A 22,452-nucleotide genomic window follows, 5' to 3' on the forward strand; every position below is an offset into this window, starting at 1 on the left:
TAATAACTTTTAATAGGATTAGTATCTACGAAAGATGGAAAAAAATCCTTATTCATGGAATAAATGTTTTTGTAAGTTAGACTCAGTATATTTATGTTTCCTTTTAACCATATCTGTCTATCTTTGCTTGATTCCTCTATTTATTTTAAGTCATTCACATGCCTAACTAATTATGCCTAGCAATCTTTTCTGGCTCTTGATTTACACAGCTGGAACAAAATGTTCTCTTAAACAAAAACCAACATTATCAGTGATTTCAGAGAAAAAGTTGATTCCTTTCTAGTCATAATTTTTATTTTACAAGAAGAAATCATAGGGTAAGCTTTGCCTTATCATTTGGAATGCTCTCGGTATTAGAAGCATGAAATCTAAATTCACATACTACTGGTGGCTGCTTTCCCTGCTATGGTATGCATTTTTTTGAAGGGGCCAACATTCAGAATTCCTGTAGTCATATTTGCTTTATTCTTCCATAGAAAACCTAAAAACATTATATATTTCTAATATACTTATTTTAATCTGTCCCCATCCTATTTACATCTTAAGGAGCATAGTCAGAATAAGATTTCCTCGTTTCTAAGTCTCTGTACCACCCATCTGAAGACAAGTACAATACTTAAAGGTATCTCATGATCAAAGGCCCAACTTACGGGCAAGAAGGCAAATGGGTTTAGCTTGCTCTGTGTGTCACCGGTCCTGTTTAGGTGTAGCTGAACACAGAAGAATACACTGATCTAACAGATCCATCTCCTAACTCCAAAGAGTTAAATGAGTTTGTCACGGGCAACGCCTGACAATTGCTGATTCCTAGTGACACAACAGACCAAGCCACTATCTTTCTGGTATTGGAGTAGACTCTGCTAGCATATATTATCTACATAAGAGCCAAGATCTTGTGTACTATATTGATTAGATTTGGTATATTAAACTATTGTACTTAATTATTCCTCAGATAAACTTGGTAAGTGGAAACAAAGCTTAGCATCTTAAAGATAAACAAAGGATAAAATATAAAGGATACATTACATGTATGGCTCCCACAAATACATGTATGTATGCCATGACTCCCACTAAGAATCTCTGTAAGAATGCAGTTGTCCATCCATCATGTTCTTTTTCAGCTACATAAAAGGCAGGATTACATAACCTTCACAAAACAGAAGTGCTTTCATGATACTGAAGTGTTTAGATTATTTTTTGGGATGATAGAACAATGTTGCTTACTTGAGGTTTTCTAGTCCCCTGGGAAATGTTAATATTGCGTGATACTTCCAAAGCTACTAGACTGTAAGTCATTAAGCTGTAAAATCCATGTGATCTATATCTAAGGGAGAGTTAAGCTTGTATCCACTGTGGTTCTACCAGAATTTTCGACAGGAAACTAGCAAATGGTAGATGGACAGCAGGAGGGAAGTGGTGGTGGGGGCTGGGAGATTCCTTGGGGAGTGTCCCTATCAGCTAGGAAGTTCATATGGCCATTGGACAACAGGTTAAGTCACAGAAAAGACAGTGGATCAGTACTAGTACCAAAATGAGAGTTCTCTGTGTGGTCTCAGTGCGAATGTGCTCACGGCAGAGCTTCCCCTCCAGCATACTGTGACACACATGTGCCACAGAGACTACAGATGTGCTGGAAACGTGGACTCCCTCAGCCTTTGGGGTGGCAGAGAAAGTCTGGCACAGGAATCCCTAGGCAGATAGCATTTCCACTCATCTCAGTCAGTGAGACAAATATTCTTTTTTTTGGTAAGAATCATTGAGAATGATGGGTCTAGTGTATCAGGATCACAGCCATAGCGGAGGATGGATTGAAGAAAGAGAAGATTTTCTAGTAAAACAAATTAACTTACTAATTTGAAAGGCAGAGAGAGAAAGAGAGAGAGAGAGGGGGGGGGGATGGAGAGAGGGAGAGGGAAGGGGAAGGAGGGAGGGAAGGAGAGAGGGAGGGAAGGAGAGAGAGTGAGAGAGAGAGAGGTAGGGAGAGAGAGAGAGAGAGAAAGGAGAGAGAATTTTCCATTTGCTGGTTCTCTTCCTAAAGTAGAAAATGACCAGATTTCTACTAAAACAGAACTCCCTAAAACTATCTTCTTTCTCAAATATTCTGGCCCGCAGTTCTATTTTTGTATTCTCAATGTCCACTGATTGCCTAAAATATTTCCCAGTAAGGAAAGCCCCCATCTACCGTTTTTTTTTTTTTTTTCTAACTAAGCCCTATTTCTAAACAAAGCTGCCTTATTCAGAAACTATTGTGTGAAAAATTTAAAAATTATGAGGGATATTTTGAGAGGGAATCTCTTAAATGTCTGAAGAATGAGAGGAAAATAGATTATTTTGGAGCTGGGAGCTGTGGACAAAGTAACAAATCGTAACAAAGAGTAATAATCTACATAGGGGTCATGGTGAGGTTAGAAGGATGCAAAACAAATAAACTTCCCATATGACTTAGGAGATAGCACAAGTGGTTCAGCATGTACTGAGTTAGGCTCCTGCCTAGATAGTCAGTGATATCCAAATTACATAATTAGAAATGGTACACATAAATATTTCTTCTTTTTTCACTTGTCATAAAATTGGTAGAACTTTCCCATTATGACTCAGACAAAGTTGAAAAAACACCTTCAACCTGACCAAGTATTGAACGCTGGCAGGATTCAGACCACGAAATGACAGTTGGATACTGATCATCTACCATTTTTGTTTTATTTTAAAACTCATTTAGGCTACAAAGGCCTAAATCTCATTTATGCTCTCAGTGTTATTTATAGACTGTAAACCTGTAATACAGGAAGGAAAAGAGTTTTTCAGAAAAGAAACAGTAATAAAAATAAATTTGCTCTTTCTTCAGTCTTCACCAAAAGCACAGGACATGAAGTCAAAATCATTTTTCAAACTGAGAATTCCTAACACCCTTCCCTTCTCCTATTTGCCAACTGGCAAACTGCAGGGCCTGCTTTTTTTTTTTTTTTTTTAAAGAAAATAAAAGGATTCAAAATGTTTAAGAGACAATGTAAAATGTAAAGAGAATTTTTCACTTAATGCTATATGCATAATTAGTAGAAAATCCTAACAACTGACTTAAAATTAATAAATTCTTCTTCATCTTGTGTATCTTCATTTCATTTCTTGATGTTCCTATTTTGTCATGTGTTACGTTTCCTTGTGATTATGTCTGCTCTGAAAAGTAATTAAAGATCTTTACATTTACAGTTTTCTGACATGATGGAATTGGTGACTGGAATTAAGAAAGAAGAATTTGGAGTAGGTGTTTGATGCCACTTGGGGCACCTGCCTTCTTCACATTAGAGTGCCTGGGTTTGAATCCTAGCTCTGCTTCTAATTCCAGTTTCCTGCTAATGCACCCCCTGGGAGGCAGCAGATGATGGCTCATAAAATTGGGTCTCTGTAATGCATGTAGGAAATGTGAATTGAGTTCTTGGCTCCTGACTCCTGGCTTCAGACTGGTCCAGCCATGGTATTGAGGGAATTTGGGGAATGAGCCAGCAGATGGGAGATCTTGCTTACTCTTTCTGTCTCTCTATGCCTTTAAAATAAATAAATTAAAAAAATTAAAAAAATTAAAAAAATTAAAAGAAAAGTATGCTTTATTAGTAGAAATGATTATTAGTCATATTTTAGTTGTTGAAGTTAATCTAATGTAATGAAAACAAAGGAAAAATCTGATAATTCCTAAGGATAATTCTAAAAGTTATGGTACTATTTCAGTTGAACACCTCACTTTTTACAACAATTTTTTTTAGGTTAATGTACATTTTTCATTAAACTACTTACCCTTTGTCCTTTAGGACCTTGACTACCAGGCAATCCTCTTGCCCCCACAAGACCCTACAAGTTACAAATTTAAAAATCAATGGTGGAATTCACAAGAATGTTATCAGAATTGTAGTCATATTTTTTTTTTTTTTAGTGGGAGGTAAAATAGTAAGGTTTATTAGGGAAAGGACATCCATAAGGCGGATGGGCACCTCTCCAGACAGAGCCTGAGAAACTTGGTGGTGGGGGGGGGCAGGGCAAGGAGCGAGGTTACATGTTTGAGTGGAGAGATTACACCTGGCCAGGCCAGGCGGGCGACTCAGCAGAAAGGCAGAGGGCTGACATATCTCATTTGCTTGCAGAATTCTTAAAATAAAATTGATTCATTTCCTTAAAAAGTGCTTTAATTTTCAAATGCCGTATCTCCCTCCACCAATATTCTGATCTTGAAATATTCACCTATTTGGAAATGTTTACCCTCTGGACAAGGCAGGGTAACCTTTTAATATTCACCATCCAAGTAGTTTTCAAGAGGGTCATACATCAAGTGATGAAGGAAGACACAAAGCATAGTAGCAGGGGTAAGGACATTCAGGATAGCGTGCTATGTCCCAGAATATTTTGAATAGTTTGAGAGAAAAGCAGTCTCCATTAGCTTATACATGGCTTACTTTGCAAAAAATAAAAAGCATACCAAAAATGATAAATGTAAATTAAAATAAACATTCTAGAAAGTACCATATAATTACTTACAGGTAATCCCAATGGACCCATTGGTCCTGGTTCCCCAGGAGGACCTGGATATCCCTATAGTTTAAGGAAAATATGAAAAACATAAAATCTCCATTGCATTTAGTTATTTTCACTGAAGACAAACTAGTCCATTATAAAAATAATAAAAAGGATCATTTGATAAGATCTTCCTGTCTTACAAAAAGGCCCCAGGAAATGTTCTACATATAGAATATGGAAATAAAAACTATGTTTATGAGGGATCTGTATATTCATTTATTAGAAGGGCTTTGCTGGAAAAGGAAATTGCTAGCTAATATCACATATTACAGCCTACTGATAAGAGAACATTCATTTGATCTTTCTGTAGGTTGTTTTCTTATATGTGGATATGTAGTAGGTTAGACAGACTTTGAAATCGAATTCTTTTCAGAAAGATGAGGAAATTTTATGGTTAAGGAATATGAATGTTTACAACAATCAAGCCTGCTAAATTTTATAAAGACAGCACATTTTGTTTTTAACACTGATTCAGAAAATGTCTTAGGAGGTAATAATTCCTCAAATTGATTAGTGTTATGAAATGTTAAATTTCCTAGCTGATAAACCTGGAGATAACTAAAAATAAATGAATAAATAAATCTTACAGAGCTTTCTTGGTCATAAATTAAACCAAAGGATAGCAAATAAAATGAAGTTTTAGACAGTATAAGGTGTCATGAGATCCACCATATTTTCTGAAAGGAAGGTTCTCTAGTAGGTATGTTCATACTAGTTCCTGTCACTTTTCGAAATTATTTAAGAACGTAAAAAAAAAAAGGTAAACCAGATATAAAAGTTGCCAGCTATCTTAAGATGCAAGAGAATATGATGAATTTTGGGTACTGAGCTCTTGTGTTTCAAAACTTAGATCATGTCCACAAACTGTGGAGGAACAGCAATGATGATATGTGCCACATAAATGATAAGCTATAGAAGAAAAAATAGGATTTTAATGGCATTTTCTTCTTCAGCCATTTTTGCTAATTTAGGGTGGTTTAATTTTTCTCCTAAAACTAGAGCATGATTTGACTAAGGCATCTCATTTGCATGCTTCTCAGAATTTTCATGCCAGATAGCACCTTGGAAGATAAATAATTTTATAAGAAAATTTCAGTGAATACCTATTACAAAATAGCATATTTCACTTATTTAAATTCCAGTCAAGGCAATTCTACCTCTGGAAAGTTAACTTCATTATTGTTTTTACTAACATTATTTTTTCCAATCACCAAGTTCTTACCATAGCACCTTTTTCCCCCTGGGGGCCCAGAGGGCCTGGACTGCCACGATCTCCCTTTGAAAACAGCAAAGGAAGAATAATGTTGAGTTGTGTTAGTCATGTCGTTAAGTTGTAAGTTAGAATCATACCTTACATACATATTTCATCCTAATCCCAATAATTTTTAAATTTATAAATCTTATATTTTTACCCTAAAATTAGTAAACTTTCAATACAATAAAAATGCTCCTTAGATTTTTTTTGAGGGAAAACTATTAAAACTCTTATTAAAATGAAGAAAATAAAAATCATGAATAAAAAGGACTTAAAATTGACCCTGCGTCATTTGCTAAAGTTTTGTGAGTAAAAATTCTTACAATTTTATGATATACAGAATAAGAGAAAAGTGAAAGTATCAAAAGCATATTTAAAAAAAGATTTATTTATTTACTTGAAAGGCAGAGTTACATGGGGTGGGGTGGGGAGACACAGACAGATAGAGAGGTCCTCCATTCTCTGGTTCACTCTCCAAATAGCCATACTGGCCGGGGCTGCGCCAGGCCAAAACCAGGAGCCAGGAGCTTCTTCCAGTCTCCAACATGGGTGCAGGGGCCCAAGCACTTGGAATACCTTCTACTGCTTTCCCAGGCCATAAATAGAGAGCTGGATCAGAGGAGGAGTAGCCAGTATATGAACTGGTACCCATATGGGATGTCAGTGCTGTAGGCAGAGGCTTAGCCCACTACATCACAGCACTACTCCACTGTGTACCACAATTAAATGTCAAAGAAATAATTCTGGAGGATCACGATAGTCAAATCTGTCATTGAAAAATTAAAAAGGATTAAAATGACTCACATGAAAATTTTTCAAGATTGTTAAAATCTCAATGTAGAAGATTTAACTCAGCATAGAAGCAATGAATCAGAATGAAAAACTACATATCTATTTTTTAACTTAATTCACATTATACCTTATTATATTGTTAATAAAAAGGCAAGTTTATACTTTGCACTTTGAAAGTACAAAGTGAGAGAAGAGATGTTGAAAACACAACTTAGATCTTATCAAGTAATTGCAGACATGATATGAAAAGAGTTGAAATGGGGCCAACATTGTGGCATAGAGGGCAAAGCTGCCACCTGCGATGCTGGCATCTGATTCATCTCCTTGTAAATGGCCTGAGAAATGTAGTAGAGCATGGTCCGAGTGTTTGAGCCCTTGATATCCACATGGGGGACCCAGCTGAAGCTGCCAGCTTCTGGATTTGACGCAGAGCTGGCAGTTGTGACTATCTGGGGAGCTGAACCAGTTGATGGGGGGAATCACTCTCTGCCGCTCCCTGTCTCTCTGCAACTCTAACTTTCAAATAAATAAATAAATCTTAAAAAAAAAGAGAGTAACAGTCTCACAAAGTTGTATAATGATTAAATAAGACAATGCAAGTAAATCACAGAGCTGGGGCTGGTGCCGTGGCTCACTTGGTTAATTTTCCACCTGCAGCGCCGGCATCCCATATGGGTGCAGGGTTCTAGTCTCGGTTGCTCTTCTTCCAGTCCAACTCTCTGCTGTGGCTTAGGAGGGCAGTGGAAGATGGCCCAAGTGCTTGGACCCCTGTACCCACATGGGAGAGCAGGAAGAAGCACCTGGCTCCTGGCCTCGGATAGGTGCAGCGCCGGCCATAGTGGCCATTTGGAGAGTGAATCAACGGAATGGAAGACCTTTCCCTCTGTCTCTCTCTCTCTCTGTCTATAACTCTACCTGTCAAATAAAAAAAATCACAGAGCTTGGTAAATGTTTGCCTCTTGGCAAGTACCAATTATTATTATTACAAAACAAAGAGATGAAACAACTCAGGGACAACTGTATTTCAAACTGTGTGGTATCTCATCTAAGTCGAAGAAGGGAAGAAACTGGGAAGAATTAGAGTAGTCTGGGAAAATTCATGGAGGTGTTGAAATTCAGCTGAGTCTAGAAGTTTAGTTTTTAGAGCATACAGCGAAGGGGTGAAAATATTCTAGATAAAGGAAGCATTAAGAATGGGAATCAGAGTAAGTACATGAGTATGAGACAGAGTGAAAGAAAGGTAAAATGATAACTTTTCTTTTTCAAAACTGCTTCCTATAGGTGGCATGATCTGATAAATTAGATGTAAATAATATTTGCTAGTCATAAATTAACACTGTTCTATCCTTCAATAGCACATATTTATAATCAAAAGAGTATCTGACCCTTTAAAGTTGGAATCATATATATTAGCTATATTTAAGGGATTAAGTAAGGTAACATGTTAAAGTTATCAATGACTTCTAATTAACATAAAATATCACATGGGAGTCTCTCCTTTGAACTCAGCTTAAAATTCTTATCATAAAACAAAGAATGAAAGAATTTACCTTTTCACCAATGCTTCCAGTTGTACCAACTTCCCCAGGTAAACCGACAGGTCCCTTTGGGAAAAAAATAAAAATATACATGCATCAAACTGCTATTATAGAATCTTGGTCTTAAATTACCTGTGATCACTGTGTTTCTTTCTAACTCATCCTCAACTTTATCTTGGAGTAAAATCCCTCCTAGTATAAGTACACAGTCTATGACTCCATTTTATAATTAATTTGTTATCAATCAATACATATGTATGAGTGTTTTATACACTCATATATGAGGGGCACTATGTTGGGAGGCAGCCAGTTTCAGTTTCAAGCATAGTTTTTGTCCTTGTGAAGCTGATAATCTACTGGATATTTTAAAAAATCTGCAGCTTATCTATCTGCTTGATGTAGATATGTTTGCTTAAGAAATTATTTCTGGGGCTGGCGAGTGGTTAGGCTGTTGCGTGGTATGCCTGCATCCTATACTGGGAAGTTGGTTTGAGATCCAGATACTCTGTTTCCTGCCCATCTTCTTACTAATGCACCCTGGTAGGCAGTGAATGATGGCTCAAGAGCATGGACTCCTGCTGCCCATAGGGGAGGTAACGATAAAGTTCAGGACTCCTGGTTTCAGACTGGCATGGCTTTGGATGTTGTGAACATCTGGGGCATGACCAGTGAATGGAAGCTTTCTTTGCCTCTTCCACACCCTTACCCCTACCCCTACCCCAGTATGTTTCTGTGACTCTGCCTTTTTTTTTTAGCACACACAAATTTTGATCATATGACAATTTAAAGCCTAGGGGAAGAGAATTACCATTTCTTCTATTTTTGTGCTTCCAGCTTTCATTCATATCCTTTTCAAAGAATTTTATTTAAGGAATACAAACAATCCAATTCATATATATAAATTTAGAAACAGTGATTCTACTCACTCCTCCCTCCCACCTATACTCCTACCCTTCTTCCTCCTCCCTCTCCTATTCCTATTCTTATTTTTTACAAAGATCTATTTTCAGTTAAATTTATACTCATAAAATTAACCTTACACTAAGTAAAGAGTTCAACAAATAGTATGAAAAAAGAAAAAAATAACAAACCACTATCCCTCAACAGTTGAGACAAGGGCTGTTCAAAATCATCATATCTCAAAGTGTTAATTTCACATCCACAGATTACTTTTAGGTACTCTATTAGTTATCACAGATAAGAGAATACATATGGTATTTGTCTTCTGGGAGCTGGCTTATTTCACTAAGTATAATGGCTTCCAGTTGTGTCCATCTTGTTGCAAAAGACAGGATATCATTTGTTTTTTACCACTGTGTAGTATACTATAGTGTATATACCAAAATTTCTTCATCCAGTCTTCAGCTGATGGACATCTGGATTGATTCCATATCTTGGCTCTTATGAATTGAGCTGAAATAAACATGGAGGATAGAGATAATTCATTCATATGCTATTTTTCTTATGTTTGGGTAAATTCCCAGGAGTGGAATGACTGGGTCATTTGATAGGTCTACAGTTAAAATTCTGAGGTATCTCCATATTGTCTTCCACAGTGGCTGCAACAGTTTACATTCCCACCAACACTGAATTAGGGTACATATTTCCATAAATTCTGACCAGCATTTGTTGTTTGTTGGTTTATATATGATAGCCATTCTAACTGGGTGAGGTTAAACCTCAGTGTGGTTTTGATTTGCATTTCCCTGACAGCTAGTGATCCTGAGCATTTTTTCATGTGTCTAGTGGCCATTGAATTTCTGCTCTTGAAAAATCCTGCACAAGTCCTCTGTCCATTTCTTAACTGGTTGTTTATGTTGTTGTTGCTGTTGAGTTCCTTGAGCTCTTTATAGATTCCAGATATTAATTATTTATCAGTTGCATAGTTTGCAAATATTTTCTCCCATTCTTTCAGTTGTCTCTTATTTTGCCGAGTATTTCCTTTGCAGTGCAGAAGCTTCTCAGCTTGATGTAATCCCATTTGTCAATTTTGGCTTTGATTGCCTGTGCTTCTAAGGTCTTTTCCAAGAAGTCTTTGCCTAGGCCAATGTCTTCTAGTGTTTCCCCAATGTTCTCTTAGTAATTTGATGGTATCAAGTCATAGATTTAGGTCTTTGATACATTTTGAGTGGATTTTTGTGTAAGGTGTAAGGTAGAGGTCTTCTTTCATACTTCTGCATGTGAAGATCCAGTTTTCTCAGCACCATTTGTTGAAGAGACTGTTCTTGCTCCAGGGATTGATTTTAGCTCAGTTGTCAAAGATAAGTTGGTTGTAGATGCATGGGTTGTTTTCTGGAGTTTCTATTCTGTTTTCCATTGGTCTACATTTCTTTTTTGTTTTTTGCCACTACGAGGCTGTTTTGATTATAACTGCTCTGTAGTATGTCTTGAAATCAGTATTGTGATGCCTCTGGCTTTATTTTTGTTGTTGAATATTGCTTTAGCTATTTGAGGTCTCCTCTGTTTCCATACAAATTTTAATATTTTTTTCAATAACTGAGAAGAATGTCCTTGGTATTTTGACTGGGATCACACTGAATCTGTAAATTCTTTCAGTAGTATGAAAATTTTCATGATATTCATTTTTCTAATCCATGAACATGGAATATTTTTTCCATTTTTGCTGTCTTCTATTTTATTCTTCAATGACACCCTTGTTTAATTTATTCCAAAGTATTTAATTTTTTTGTAGCTATTGTGAATGGGATTGATCTTACAAGTTGTAGTTCAGCTACAGTATTGTCTGTTTATACAAAGGCTATTGATTTTTGTATGTTAATGTTATATCCTGCCACACTACTAAATTCTTTTATGAGGTTCAATATCTCTTAGTGGAGTCTTTTGGTTACTCTATATATAGAATCATGTCATATGCAAATAGGGAGAATTTTACTTTCTCTTTCTCTATATGTATCCCTTTGATTTCTCTTTCTTGCTTAAGGCTCTGCCTAAAACTTCCAGGACTATATTGAACAGCAATGGTGAGAGTAGGCATCCTTGTCTGGTTCTGGATCTTAGTGAGAATGCTTCCAATTTTTCCCCATTCAATAAGATGCTGGCTGTGGGTTTGTAATATATTGCCCTGATTATGTTGAGATATGTCTCTCTGTACTCAATTTGTATAAGGTTTTTTTTTCTATAATGAAAGGATGCTAGAATATTTTGCAAATGCTTTTTATGTAACTACTGAGATAATCATATGGCTTTTGTTCTTCAGTTTGTCAATGTGATGTATCACATTATTGATCTAGCTATGTTGAACCATCCCTGCATACCAGGGATAAATCCCATTTGATCTGAGTGAATGTTCTTTCTGATGTGTTGTTGGATTCAATTAGCTAGGATTTTGTTGAGAATTTTTGAATCTGTGCTCATCAGGGATATTGGTCTATAGTTCTTTCTCTGTTCTTTCTATTTCTGGTTTAGGAATTAATGTGATGGTTGTTTCACCACTCTGCCTTTGAAGTAGATGAAAGTAAATAAAAGCAAACACTTAAAAAATGAAATTACTTGTTTGACTTTCTTCTTTGAAAACCTCCCAATAAACGAAGGAACAATGTGTGCCCATTCATATACTAACTGCAGGGATATTTTTTTTGCCTATTCTGTGCCAGGCCAGTGCTTTTTGCTCTGATTTCATTAGTGAGCAAGACAGATATGTCCTCTTATGAGGCAAAAAATCTTGTAAAACAGGGGCAAGATCTAATTTGACTAAAAAGTAAATAGTCAGAAATTGTCATAAAAGTTCATAAAGGAAACAATAATGATGCTGATGTGGAGAAAAAAAGATGAGCTATTTCCACAAAGATGATGAGGGAATTTTTGTGTCTGGCTTCTAATTTGCCATCTAAAGAATCAGAAGAGGCCAGACAGACAAGAAAAAAGAGAGGACTAGTGCTCCCAGGCAGAATAAGTAGCTCCTTAAGAAACACATTTAATGTGTTGAAAGTGGAAGAAGGCAATCAGTAATGCTGTTTGAGAGAGACCAAGCTTCAGGGTTTCACCACCTTCCTCTTTATGAATTATCTATTATTCCTTCTTCAAAGGCTATAGAAAGCAAAAAAAAGCAAACTGGAAAAGTTTTACAACAAGACCATTATTCTTTTCCTGAGTGTTTTAAATTATAAGCAAGTCATTTTCTACATTTATTTAAGGATGTATAAAACACTTTCTTTTTCAATAGCTACTTGGCAAAGATCCTGCTAAATTAGATTTTCATATAATAATACATGTTGGCATATGCAGAGCAGAGCAACAGGCAAAGAATGGGTAAACATAAATGGCTTGCTGTGTTCAATCTGACTGAAGTCAATGTGTGGAATATGACTGTCTTCTTAAAGGTCTATAACCATATCCTTACCTACACTAATATCTATCTAATTATCTACCATAATAACACATAGTAGCATTTTCTACATGCCAGATTTAATTCTCACAACCACCATATTTAATAGTGTTATTATGATTCTCCTTTGACAGATGAGTTAGGCAGCTTGCTGAGTCAACTGAATATAAACACTTTGGGTGAGTTTAAGTGGTTATTTGAAATGTGGCCAATATAAGTAGATGTGACTGCCTGACATGGGGTTAGTCTAATTGACAAGCTCCGTAAATGTAAATGACATAGTACATTTTGAAGAATTATTACAAATATGTGAAATATCAAATTAACAATATTGATTATATACTAAAATTATAATGCCTCAGTTATATTGGTTTACATATAATATTACTAAAATCAATTTCAGTTTTTTTCCTTTTTAAAAGCTACTAGAAATTTAAAGTGATATATGTGGCTTTGTATTTGTGACTTGCATTGAGCTGTCTCACCTCAATGTTTATTGCAGCTCAATTCACAATAGCTAAGACCTGGAATCAACCTAAATGCCCATCAACAGTAGACTGGATAAAGAAATTATGGGATATGTACTCTATAGAATACTATACAGCAGTAAAAAATGAAATCTGGTCATTTGCAACAAAATGGAGGAATCTGTAAAACATGCTGAGTGAATTAAGCCAGTCCCAAAGGGACAAATATCATATGTTCTCCCTGATTGGTGACAACTAATCAAGCACCTAAAAGGAAACCTGTTGAAGTGAAATGGACACTATGAGAAACAATGACTTGATCAGCCCTTGTCCTGACTGTAGAGGAACAACTTAATACTTTATCTCTTTTAGTATTTTTTTTTGTTCTACTTAATACTATTGGTTGAACTCTGTAATTAACACACAATTATTCTTAGGTGTTTAAATTTAACTGAAAAGTGATCTCTGTTAAATATAAGAGTGGGAATAAGAGAGGGAGGAGATGTACAGTTTGGTACATGCTCAATCTGACTTGCCCCAAACGGTAGAGTTAGAAATGTGCCAGGGGATTCCAATTCAATCCCATCAAGGTGGCATGTACCAATGCCATCTCACTAGTCAAAGTGATCAGTTTCAGTTCATAATTGATCATAATGATAGGATTAAGAGTCAAAGGGGTCACATAAACAAGACTAGTGTCTGCTAATACTAACTGATAGAATTAAAAAGGAGAGAACGATCCGACAGTATTGATATATACTCTTACACTGTACTAACATTATTGCTCAGTTGGAAATGATCTAGTTATTTATTTGTGTGGTTTTTAACTTTGAGAAAGTCAATAATTTCAAGAAATCAATGATCAATGTTCCTGCTGATAGAACTTACTGGTATTATTATGTTCTCCAGTAGCCTGAAGTAGCTGATTTTAGAGAATAGTGGAATGGCTTTTTGAAGACTCAGTTATAACACTATGTAGGTGGCAGTTGCAGGGCTGGGGCAAGGTTCTCCTTAAGGCTTATGTTTAATCATCTGAAACAACACCGAATATATGATGCTGTTTTTCCAATTGCCAGGATTCCCAGGCACATGAATCAAGGAGTAGAATCGGGAATGGTATCATTTATATTACCTTAAGTGACCCACTAGCAAAAGTTTTGCTTCTTGTTCTCATCTTGTGCTCTGTTGACCTTGATATCTTTGTTCAAGAAGAAGGAATGCTCCATCAGGAGACATAGCAATGATTCCATAGAACTGGAAGTTAAGATAACCATGCAGACATTTTGGACTCCTTACACCCATAAATCAACAGGTAAAGAAGGGAGTTACTGTGGTGGCTGGGGTGATTGATTCTGACTATCATTGTGAAATTGGACTCCTACTTGACAATGGAAGTAAGAAAGAATAGGTGTAGATATAATATACCAGACCCCTTAGGTTGTCTCTTATTGTTATCGAGCTCTGTGATTTAGGTAAATGAAAAATTATCACAACTCATACCTGGACAGATTTGTGATCCAATTACTTTGACACATATCATTAACCTTCATAAATCTAGCCTTTGTCAACTTGACATTTAAATGCACCTCCTTAAATCACGTTTAATTTCCAAATAAATACAATAGCAAGGTCATAATTCTGCTTAACATGATACAACTATTCTGCAAAAAACCAAAGAACTCTTTAACCGCTTCCTTCCTCACAGCCCAGAGCCTTCAAAATGAAGGTTTGGATGAGCTATGTCTTTGTCCATTCAAGTGCTGTAACAAAAGTACCATAGGCTGAGAGGGGCTTCAACAAGAATTTATTTCTCACAGTTCTGGATGTCTGGAAGTCCAGGATCAAGGCATTAGCAGATTCAAGGTCTAATGTAGGCCTACTTCCTAATTCACAGCTGATGGAGACCTTATGACCTAATTATTTCCTAAAGGCCCCACCTCCAAACACCATCATATTTGTGGCTAGGGTTTTAAAATATGGACTTGGTGGGGGGTCAAAAATTCAGTCTATGACACCCTACCAAATAAAGAACACAAAAAAATAAGCTGTTTGCTTAGGATAAAGGAAATAGAGAATTGTAGTGGAAGAAGGTAGTTTTAAACAAGAACAATAATCATGTGACCAGTTATAGAAATGATGACTTTGTTAGGAGTATTTCCTCTTTAATTTATTATGAATATCCTGTGTGTGTGTTAGCAAATATCTTTTATTTCCTCTATTACTCCTTTATCATGTAAGACTTATTAACTTCCTATCATAGTATTTAAGTATTGTTATTTTTTATAGCATAGTATTTAAGATATAGGCTATAAAGGAGAAGAGTGAACATCACTGGTTTAGGGAAGAGGATAAAGGTCTTTTGATTGTTTGCAGAGTAACTGTATCATGTTAGGCAGAATTACGACCTTGTTATTGTATTTATTTGGACATTAAATGTGATTTAAGAAGGTGCATTTAAATGTAAGGTTGACAAAGGTTAGATTTATGAAGGTTAATTTTATGTATCAAAGTAAGTAGATCACAGAACGTCGGATATATTTGTTTAAACAAGATGTCTGGATGCATGTTTCCAGATAAGATTAGCAGTTGAAAAGGTAAGCTAAAAGTAAAGCAGATTTCCTTTCCAAAATGTGGATAGACATCATTTCATCTGTTGAGGAGCTACATAGAGTTGAAAGGCAGAAGAAAGCAGAATTTCCTCTTTCCTTTATCTGGTAGAACAGTCTTCACTCTCTCTCAGACTGGGACCACTGGCAATCCTGGTTCTCAGGTCTTTGGACTCAGAATGGAAATTACACTAGTGCTCTTCAGGTCTCAGGCCTTGGGACTTGGACTGGAACTGCATTACTGGCTTTTCTGGATCTTCAGCTTGCAAGTGACAAGCCACAGGATTTCTCAGCCTCCATAATTAGGTAAGCCAAATACTTATAATTAATCAATCACTATCTCTCTCACTTCCCTTCCTCCTTCCACCTACCTCTATCTTACTTCAGACTCAATTCTATTGGTTCTGTTTCTCTGTAGAATGCTTACATGGATAATTAAAATTAAATAGGAACAATAAAATAGAGCCATCTGTGTGATATAGTAAAAAATTATAAAGAATATTAAAACAGACTATTCAATATAAGCAGATGATACTTTTCATAACACATACAATGAAGGTTAAATGAATGGAGTAGACCTATTTGACTTATCCCATTATTATATCTGATGTACAATAGAGCAATATCAGCTATAAAGGTATTCTGCTTGGCCCACAGCATTTAGAAAATAATTAAAATAAATTGAAGTAGGTGCTAACACTTAAAAATCTAGATATTTTACATAAAAGTTTTTTTTGTGTTAAGATTTATCAGGTCCCTAGCTTCAGATGACCTGGCAAGTGTAGGAAAGCATTCTCAAAAGCAAATATTGGATGGAACTAAGTAACAGTTATATCTATGGACACAAATGCATTCTTTAGTTCATCACTTTCTATCATCTATTAAACATGATCCATTTCACTTATCTATATGACCTTCTGGTCACAACAGGGCTTTTGAGTTTGACACCCTTGAAGCATTAGAAGGAGCAAAGGGGCATAATTGGAAGAAACAGGTTCTCACTGAAAGGCAGTTGATAGACTTACATCCATGACCATAGGCCATCTCTGCTGAAACTTAAAGTTGGAGAGCACAGATTTAGAATGTTTTCCTGTACTATTTTTTTTTTTTTACAGGCAGAGTGGACAGTGAGAGAGAGAGTCATAGAGAAAGGTCTTCCTTTGCCATTGATTCACCCTCCAATGGCCGCCGCGGCCAGTGCGCTGCGACTGGCACAGCGCGCTGATCCGATGGCAGGAGCCAGGTGCTTATCCTGGTCTCCCATGGGGTGCAGAGCCCAAGCACTTGGGCCATCCTCCACTGTACTCCCTGGCCACAGCAGAGAGCTGGCCTGGAAGAGGGGCAACCGGGACAGAATTGGTGCCCCAACCGGGACTAGAACCCGGTGTGCCGGCGCCTCAAGGCAGAGGATTAGCCTATTGAGCTGCGGCGCCGGCCTTCCTGTACTATTTTGTGACTATTTTAAAGTCACTATCTTGTGACTTTAAAAAGCCTAACCAAATATGATAACATACCAAGTGTCAGCTAGAATGTAAGAAAATAAACTATACATCACAGGAAGGAGTATAGAGTTGTACAATCACTTTGGAGAGCATTTACCATATATAATAAAATTGAAGATGCACCTAACCTACATCCTAGCACTTTCATTTCTAGTTGTTTATATGGATTTGTATTCTCACATGTAAATACCAAGATACCCAGATATATGGTCATTAAAGTATTATTATTTAATGCAAAATATAATCATCTGGATTATCATACTGAAATAAATTGAAATCTAGTTATACATTGTATAAAACTCAACACCAGCTAAAATTAATAGACCAGACGTACATATAAATAGGGATATAGTTTTTAAGAATGAAATGTTGTGAGAGGCTCCATGGAGCAGTGAGGAGAGAGGACAGACATAGTGCTGCTGGCCACTCCTGCATCTACATGGCTAGCTCCAGGCTGGGAAGTCCCATCTTCCCAGGGCAAGGAGCTCCCACAGGAGGCTCCCACAGCCCCTGACGCTTTGACTGATGAATTATACAGTCCCCACTGGTTTTGAGTCTGGCCTGGGAAGATGGTAGTGGTCCAGTTGATAACTTCGCTCCATGAAGTCAGGCCATGTTGTCTCCCGCCCTCCCCCTGCCAAATTCTCAGAATTAATTTGCTGAAGTGGAGCTGCAGCTGAACTGAGACATGGAACAGCAGATAGTCCTCTGCTGCTGGAGGTTTCCAGGGCTGGGAACGGGCAGCTTGCTGTAAAGAGCAGATCCCTCCCTGTACGCTGTGACTGTGGGAGATTTGGGCACAGGCCATGGAGTTGAGAGGGTCATAGGTTGCAGCTAGGTTCCTGTGCACGTGTCCTGTCTGATTATGGAGACTCAGAGCTCTCTTCACACTCTGGACAGATCTTCCAGAGAGGTTGGGGGATACACTTCAGAGTAGGTCAGTGCTCAGTATGGTCTATGTGCCTCGGTGGGTGAGGTACACAGGCAGTTTGAGTTTCCTCTAGGCTGTGAATCAGATGGTTCTTCCTTTCACAGTGAAGGGCTGGGGCTGGGAATGCACTATGCATCAAGGTAAGAAGCTCTTCATAGCAAAGGAAACAATTAATACAGTAAAGAGGCAACCAACAAGTTGGAAGAAAATTTTGCAAACTACACATCTGATCAAGGATTCATATCCAGAATATATAAGGAACTAAAGAAACTCAACAACAATAAAACAAAACAATCCAGTAAAGAAATAAGCAAAGGATATGAACATGCACTTTTCAAAGGATGAGATACAAATGTCCAACAGACACACGAAAAATTACTCAGGATCACTAGCCATCAGAGTAATGCAAATAAAAACCACAAAGAGGTATCACCTCACTCCAGTTAGCATGGCTATTGTCTAAAAAACAGAACACGACAAAACCAAAACCAAACCCAGCAAATGCTGATGAGCATATAGAGAAGAAAAAGGTACCATAACATACTGTTGGTGGGAATGTAAGCTGATACAACCATTATGGAAAATAGTGTAGAGATTCCTCAGAAAGCTAAAAACGGTTCTATCATATGACTCAGTTAACCCACTCCTAAGAATATATAAAGTAAATGGAATCAGTATATAAAAAAGTTACCTACATTACCATGTTTACAGCAGCTCAACTCATGATAGCTAAGATATGCAATCAGCCTACATGTCCAAAACTGATGACTGGATAAAGAAAATGTGGTATATATACACGATGGGATACTACTCAGCTATATAAAAGAATGAAATCCTGATATCTGCAACAAATGTAAGCAACTAGAGAACATGAAAGTGAAATATATCGAAAGTGAAATAAGTCAGACCTCAAAACAAATATCAAAAGTTTGCTTTTGATATTTGCTGATTTCAATTCTATTCCATTGATTCTTTGTTTGCTTTTTCATCTTTGCAAATTTCTCTCATTTTTTTTCCTGGTGTTTTTATATCTATATATCCTAACTACAGACTGAAGAGAACAAGCACACTGATCCAGACTTAGATCAGAGGCAAAGAATCAACTCTTTACTCTTTTAGATCTCTATTACTCTTTAATCTGAAATTGTCCATACACTTGAAAATCAGTATCTGAATTAGATGGGTTCATTTAGAGTTGAAGCCCACTAAATGAAAATTCAATGTGTTATCAATTGTCAGATGTGTAAGATATACAATTAATTTTTGTATCTCTAAAATAGTTCTGTTTATAGCAATTCATCGTGAATTCTAAGAAATATCCCAATTTTTAAAATCTAACATGTAGGTTACACTGTATTATTATTCAACATATCAAATTATCTTCAAGTGGAAGGATTATAAATTCCTGTGCTATGCATGTCAGCTTCGGCTATGTAATTTGCAATGACCCTTACCATAAAAGGCAGGAATCCTTAATCCTACTGATATTAGGCTTTTCTATTTAACCTACTTTGATCAAATAGAAATATGTGCCACTTAACATTTTTTTTGTCAGCCATGAGACTAATTATGTCCCAGACAGACAATGTTCCTTAACTCCAGATATCAGAATGCAAATGACATGTCACAACCACAGACAACCCAAGTGGATAAGAGCGCACATAAAAAATAAGTTTTTGTTGGTATTAAGTCACTGATACTTCGAGGTTATTTCCTATTGTACCATAATTTAGTAGCAGGTGACTAATGTAACATGCACTGTAATATTGAAAAAAATGGCATATATTTACATGAGAAACAAGTGTTTTTTTTTCCACTTCATTTTACTCCATGTGTCAACCACATTCAGGGATTGTGGAGCCACAAGAAGCAACCAGGGAATGGATATTTAGGAGGACTAGCATTGCACTAACATAAGTAAAAATTTATCATGTTAAGCCAACAAAAACGTAGATTTATTTATTACAGCAGTTAATGGTATCCTAAAATTAGAATGACTTAAAATATGTGTAGACGTGAGACTGAAATATTCTGTAACCTAATTTAATAGGGCAGGCCTATTCAGGAATTAATCTCAAGGAAATTATTTCATAAAGAAAAATGTCAGAAAGTCCACTGAACTGAATTCTTGTTTAGATTATAAATTAACTTTTCCAATAAATGCAAAATTATTTGATGAAAGCACAATTAAAACTATTTTTTTATGTAATAGGTTCATGTAAAAATTCAGAGGGCCAAAGAGGTTTATATATAAGAAATCACTTGTTAGAACTGAGAATAAATACTATTTCTTTCAAGGGTCAGTAAAAGCTTTAAAATGCTCTAGTTCTACTTTGTAAGGTAAATATATATTACTTATTTACTAGATACTGATATAAAATTATAATATTTCCTGGAAACTATCATTTTTTAAAAGATTTTATTTATTTGAAAGGTAGAGCTACAGACACAAAGAGAGAGAGAGATAAAGGTCTGTTGGTTCACTTTCCAAATGGCCACAATGGCTAGAGCTGAGCAGATCCAAAGTCAGAAGCCAGGAGCTTTTCCATGGGTCTCCCACATGGGTGCAGGGGCCCAAACACGTGGGCCATCCTCTGCTGCTTTCCCAGGCTACAAACAGAGAGCTGGATCAGAAAAGAGGCAGCTGGGACATGAACCAGCACCCACATGGGATTGAAGCTGCTTCTTGAGCTCTTCTGGTCCCCTGTGTACAGGCACCAGAATGCAGGGAAAGAGTCACCACTTGGCACAGTTAATTCGCCCTTATCATCAGGAACAAGGATATTAATATCATTTGTAGTCCTTAACTAGCTAAAGTGCTAAGGACTGTAGTTTGCACCACTAAACCTCTTCAAGGTTCTCTCAATCCTAGAAGAGTATCTGTCTCCCTGAGAGGATATAAAGTGAATGCAGCAGCAGAAGGGGTAGACTGGTAAACACCAAGCTGGCCATCCACACCCTTCTTCAAGGGAGAACTTGTGGCTCAAGTTATCAGCAGTTCCATGATTTCCGTAGCTTCAGAGAGCCTTCTGGACCAAAGATATTTCCTTCCAAAGTTTCCCCGTATACAATGACAGCTTGCAGCATAATATAAAAGCTGAGTAATTTAAACCCAGCATGGGATTACCGAGATGGGCGGTAAAGGACTCAAAGCTTCTTGTAAGACTGGTTGAGATTTAATAGAGCCTGCATTGCATTTGACTTCTTCCTCTATCCAATACTGCCTTGTCTCCTTTTTTTCCACCACTGTTGCCTAATAAATACTCTGTAGCAAAATGTCATTTCAGCAGTTTGCTTCTGGAAAATCTTACAGGTTCTTTCAGTTCTTCCTTAACTGTGGGCTGCAATTCACCAAAGGTCATGGAATTACACACAGTGTCATTGAGTCTATAAATAGATAATGAGAGTAGACTAACTACACAAAAGCACATAAAAGCTGGTCTGTAAAGGTAGAAAGCAGTAGACAGATTATGCTTTCGTTAATAAACACAGATAAAAAACGCTTCTTAATGGAAGCCTGAGGTTCTGGAAAAATAAAGAATTTTATGTTTGTTTAATGTTCTGTTACTTTGGATCATACACCAAGTAGTATGGTTCATAAGGTACACACCCTAAACCTGGTTTCAATGCCTGAAGACTGCTATCATCCTTAGGAAAATCATAATATCCTGTCTTATCACATGGAAAGAAATTTTTCAGTGCATATGTATAATTTCTGGGGATGGGTTCCCTGGTCCAAATGTAAGAAAACAGCATTTGGGATGTATTGCAAATCCAAGCTAATGGAGATCCCCTTTAGATGGCATCTGGAGCATCTTAATTTTCCTTTGTACTAATAAACATTTTCCCAAAGGTTGACTGGGTATGAAAGTTTTTTTGAGCACATCAAAGATTGAAGACACTTTGGCAACAAAAATTGTAGCTTACCATAATTTGTTTTCTAGAATTTTGACTTTACAAAAATTAGCTTTTGAACTGTTGAAATCTTTACTTTATATATACTAAACTGATTTTCTGTATATAAAGAGAATTGAAAATGAATCTCGATGTGAATGGAAGGGGAGAGAGAGTGGGAAAGGGGAGGGTTGTGGGTGGGAGGGAAGTTATGGGGGGGGGGGAGCCATTGTAATCCATAAACTGTACTTTGGAAATTTATATTCATTAAATAAAAGCTTTAAAAAAAACACAAAAACTAGCTTTTGGTTTACTTTCATTTCACTATTACTAAAATAATTTTACTATTTTAATATCTAGTGCCTATAAATGAAGCAAATCAGGACATGATGGAGGCACAGATTATGATAAGTTATATCTGTCATTGAACACAGGAGATACAAATCACTTTTATATATTTTTTCTAACAGTAAATGGGAATATAAGTAAATAAAAAGAATGATTAGGTCATCTGTGCTATCTACTTACTGAGCCTTTTAAACTAAGAATGTGCCTATTC

General features: G+C 36.5%; 1 protein-coding gene across 6 annotated transcripts in view; it reads right to left on the minus strand.

Moving 5' to 3' along the window:
- Window positions 1–22,452, minus strand: part of COL24A1 (collagen type XXIV alpha 1 chain) — a 421,092-nt gene that overhangs the window by 156,462 nt on the left and 242,178 nt on the right. For all 6 annotated transcript variants that reach the window (XM_062191650.1, XM_062191653.1, XM_062191654.1 and 3 more), the window contains 4 exons: window positions 8,161–8,214; window positions 5,786–5,839; window positions 4,525–4,578; window positions 3,790–3,843 (listed from right to left, as the gene is read on the minus strand). In XM_062191650.1, the coding sequence (XP_062047634.1) occupies window positions 3,790–3,843; window positions 4,525–4,578; window positions 5,786–5,839; window positions 8,161–8,214 (216 nt within the window). The remainder of the gene's footprint in view (window positions 1–3,789; window positions 3,844–4,524; window positions 4,579–5,785; window positions 5,840–8,160; window positions 8,215–22,452) is intronic.

The sequence above is a fragment of the Lepus europaeus genome, chromosome 5 (assembly GCF_033115175.1).
Source record: "Lepus europaeus isolate LE1 chromosome 5, mLepTim1.pri, whole genome shotgun sequence".
In the NCBI taxonomy this organism is placed as follows: domain Eukaryota; kingdom Metazoa; phylum Chordata; class Mammalia; order Lagomorpha; family Leporidae; genus Lepus; species Lepus europaeus.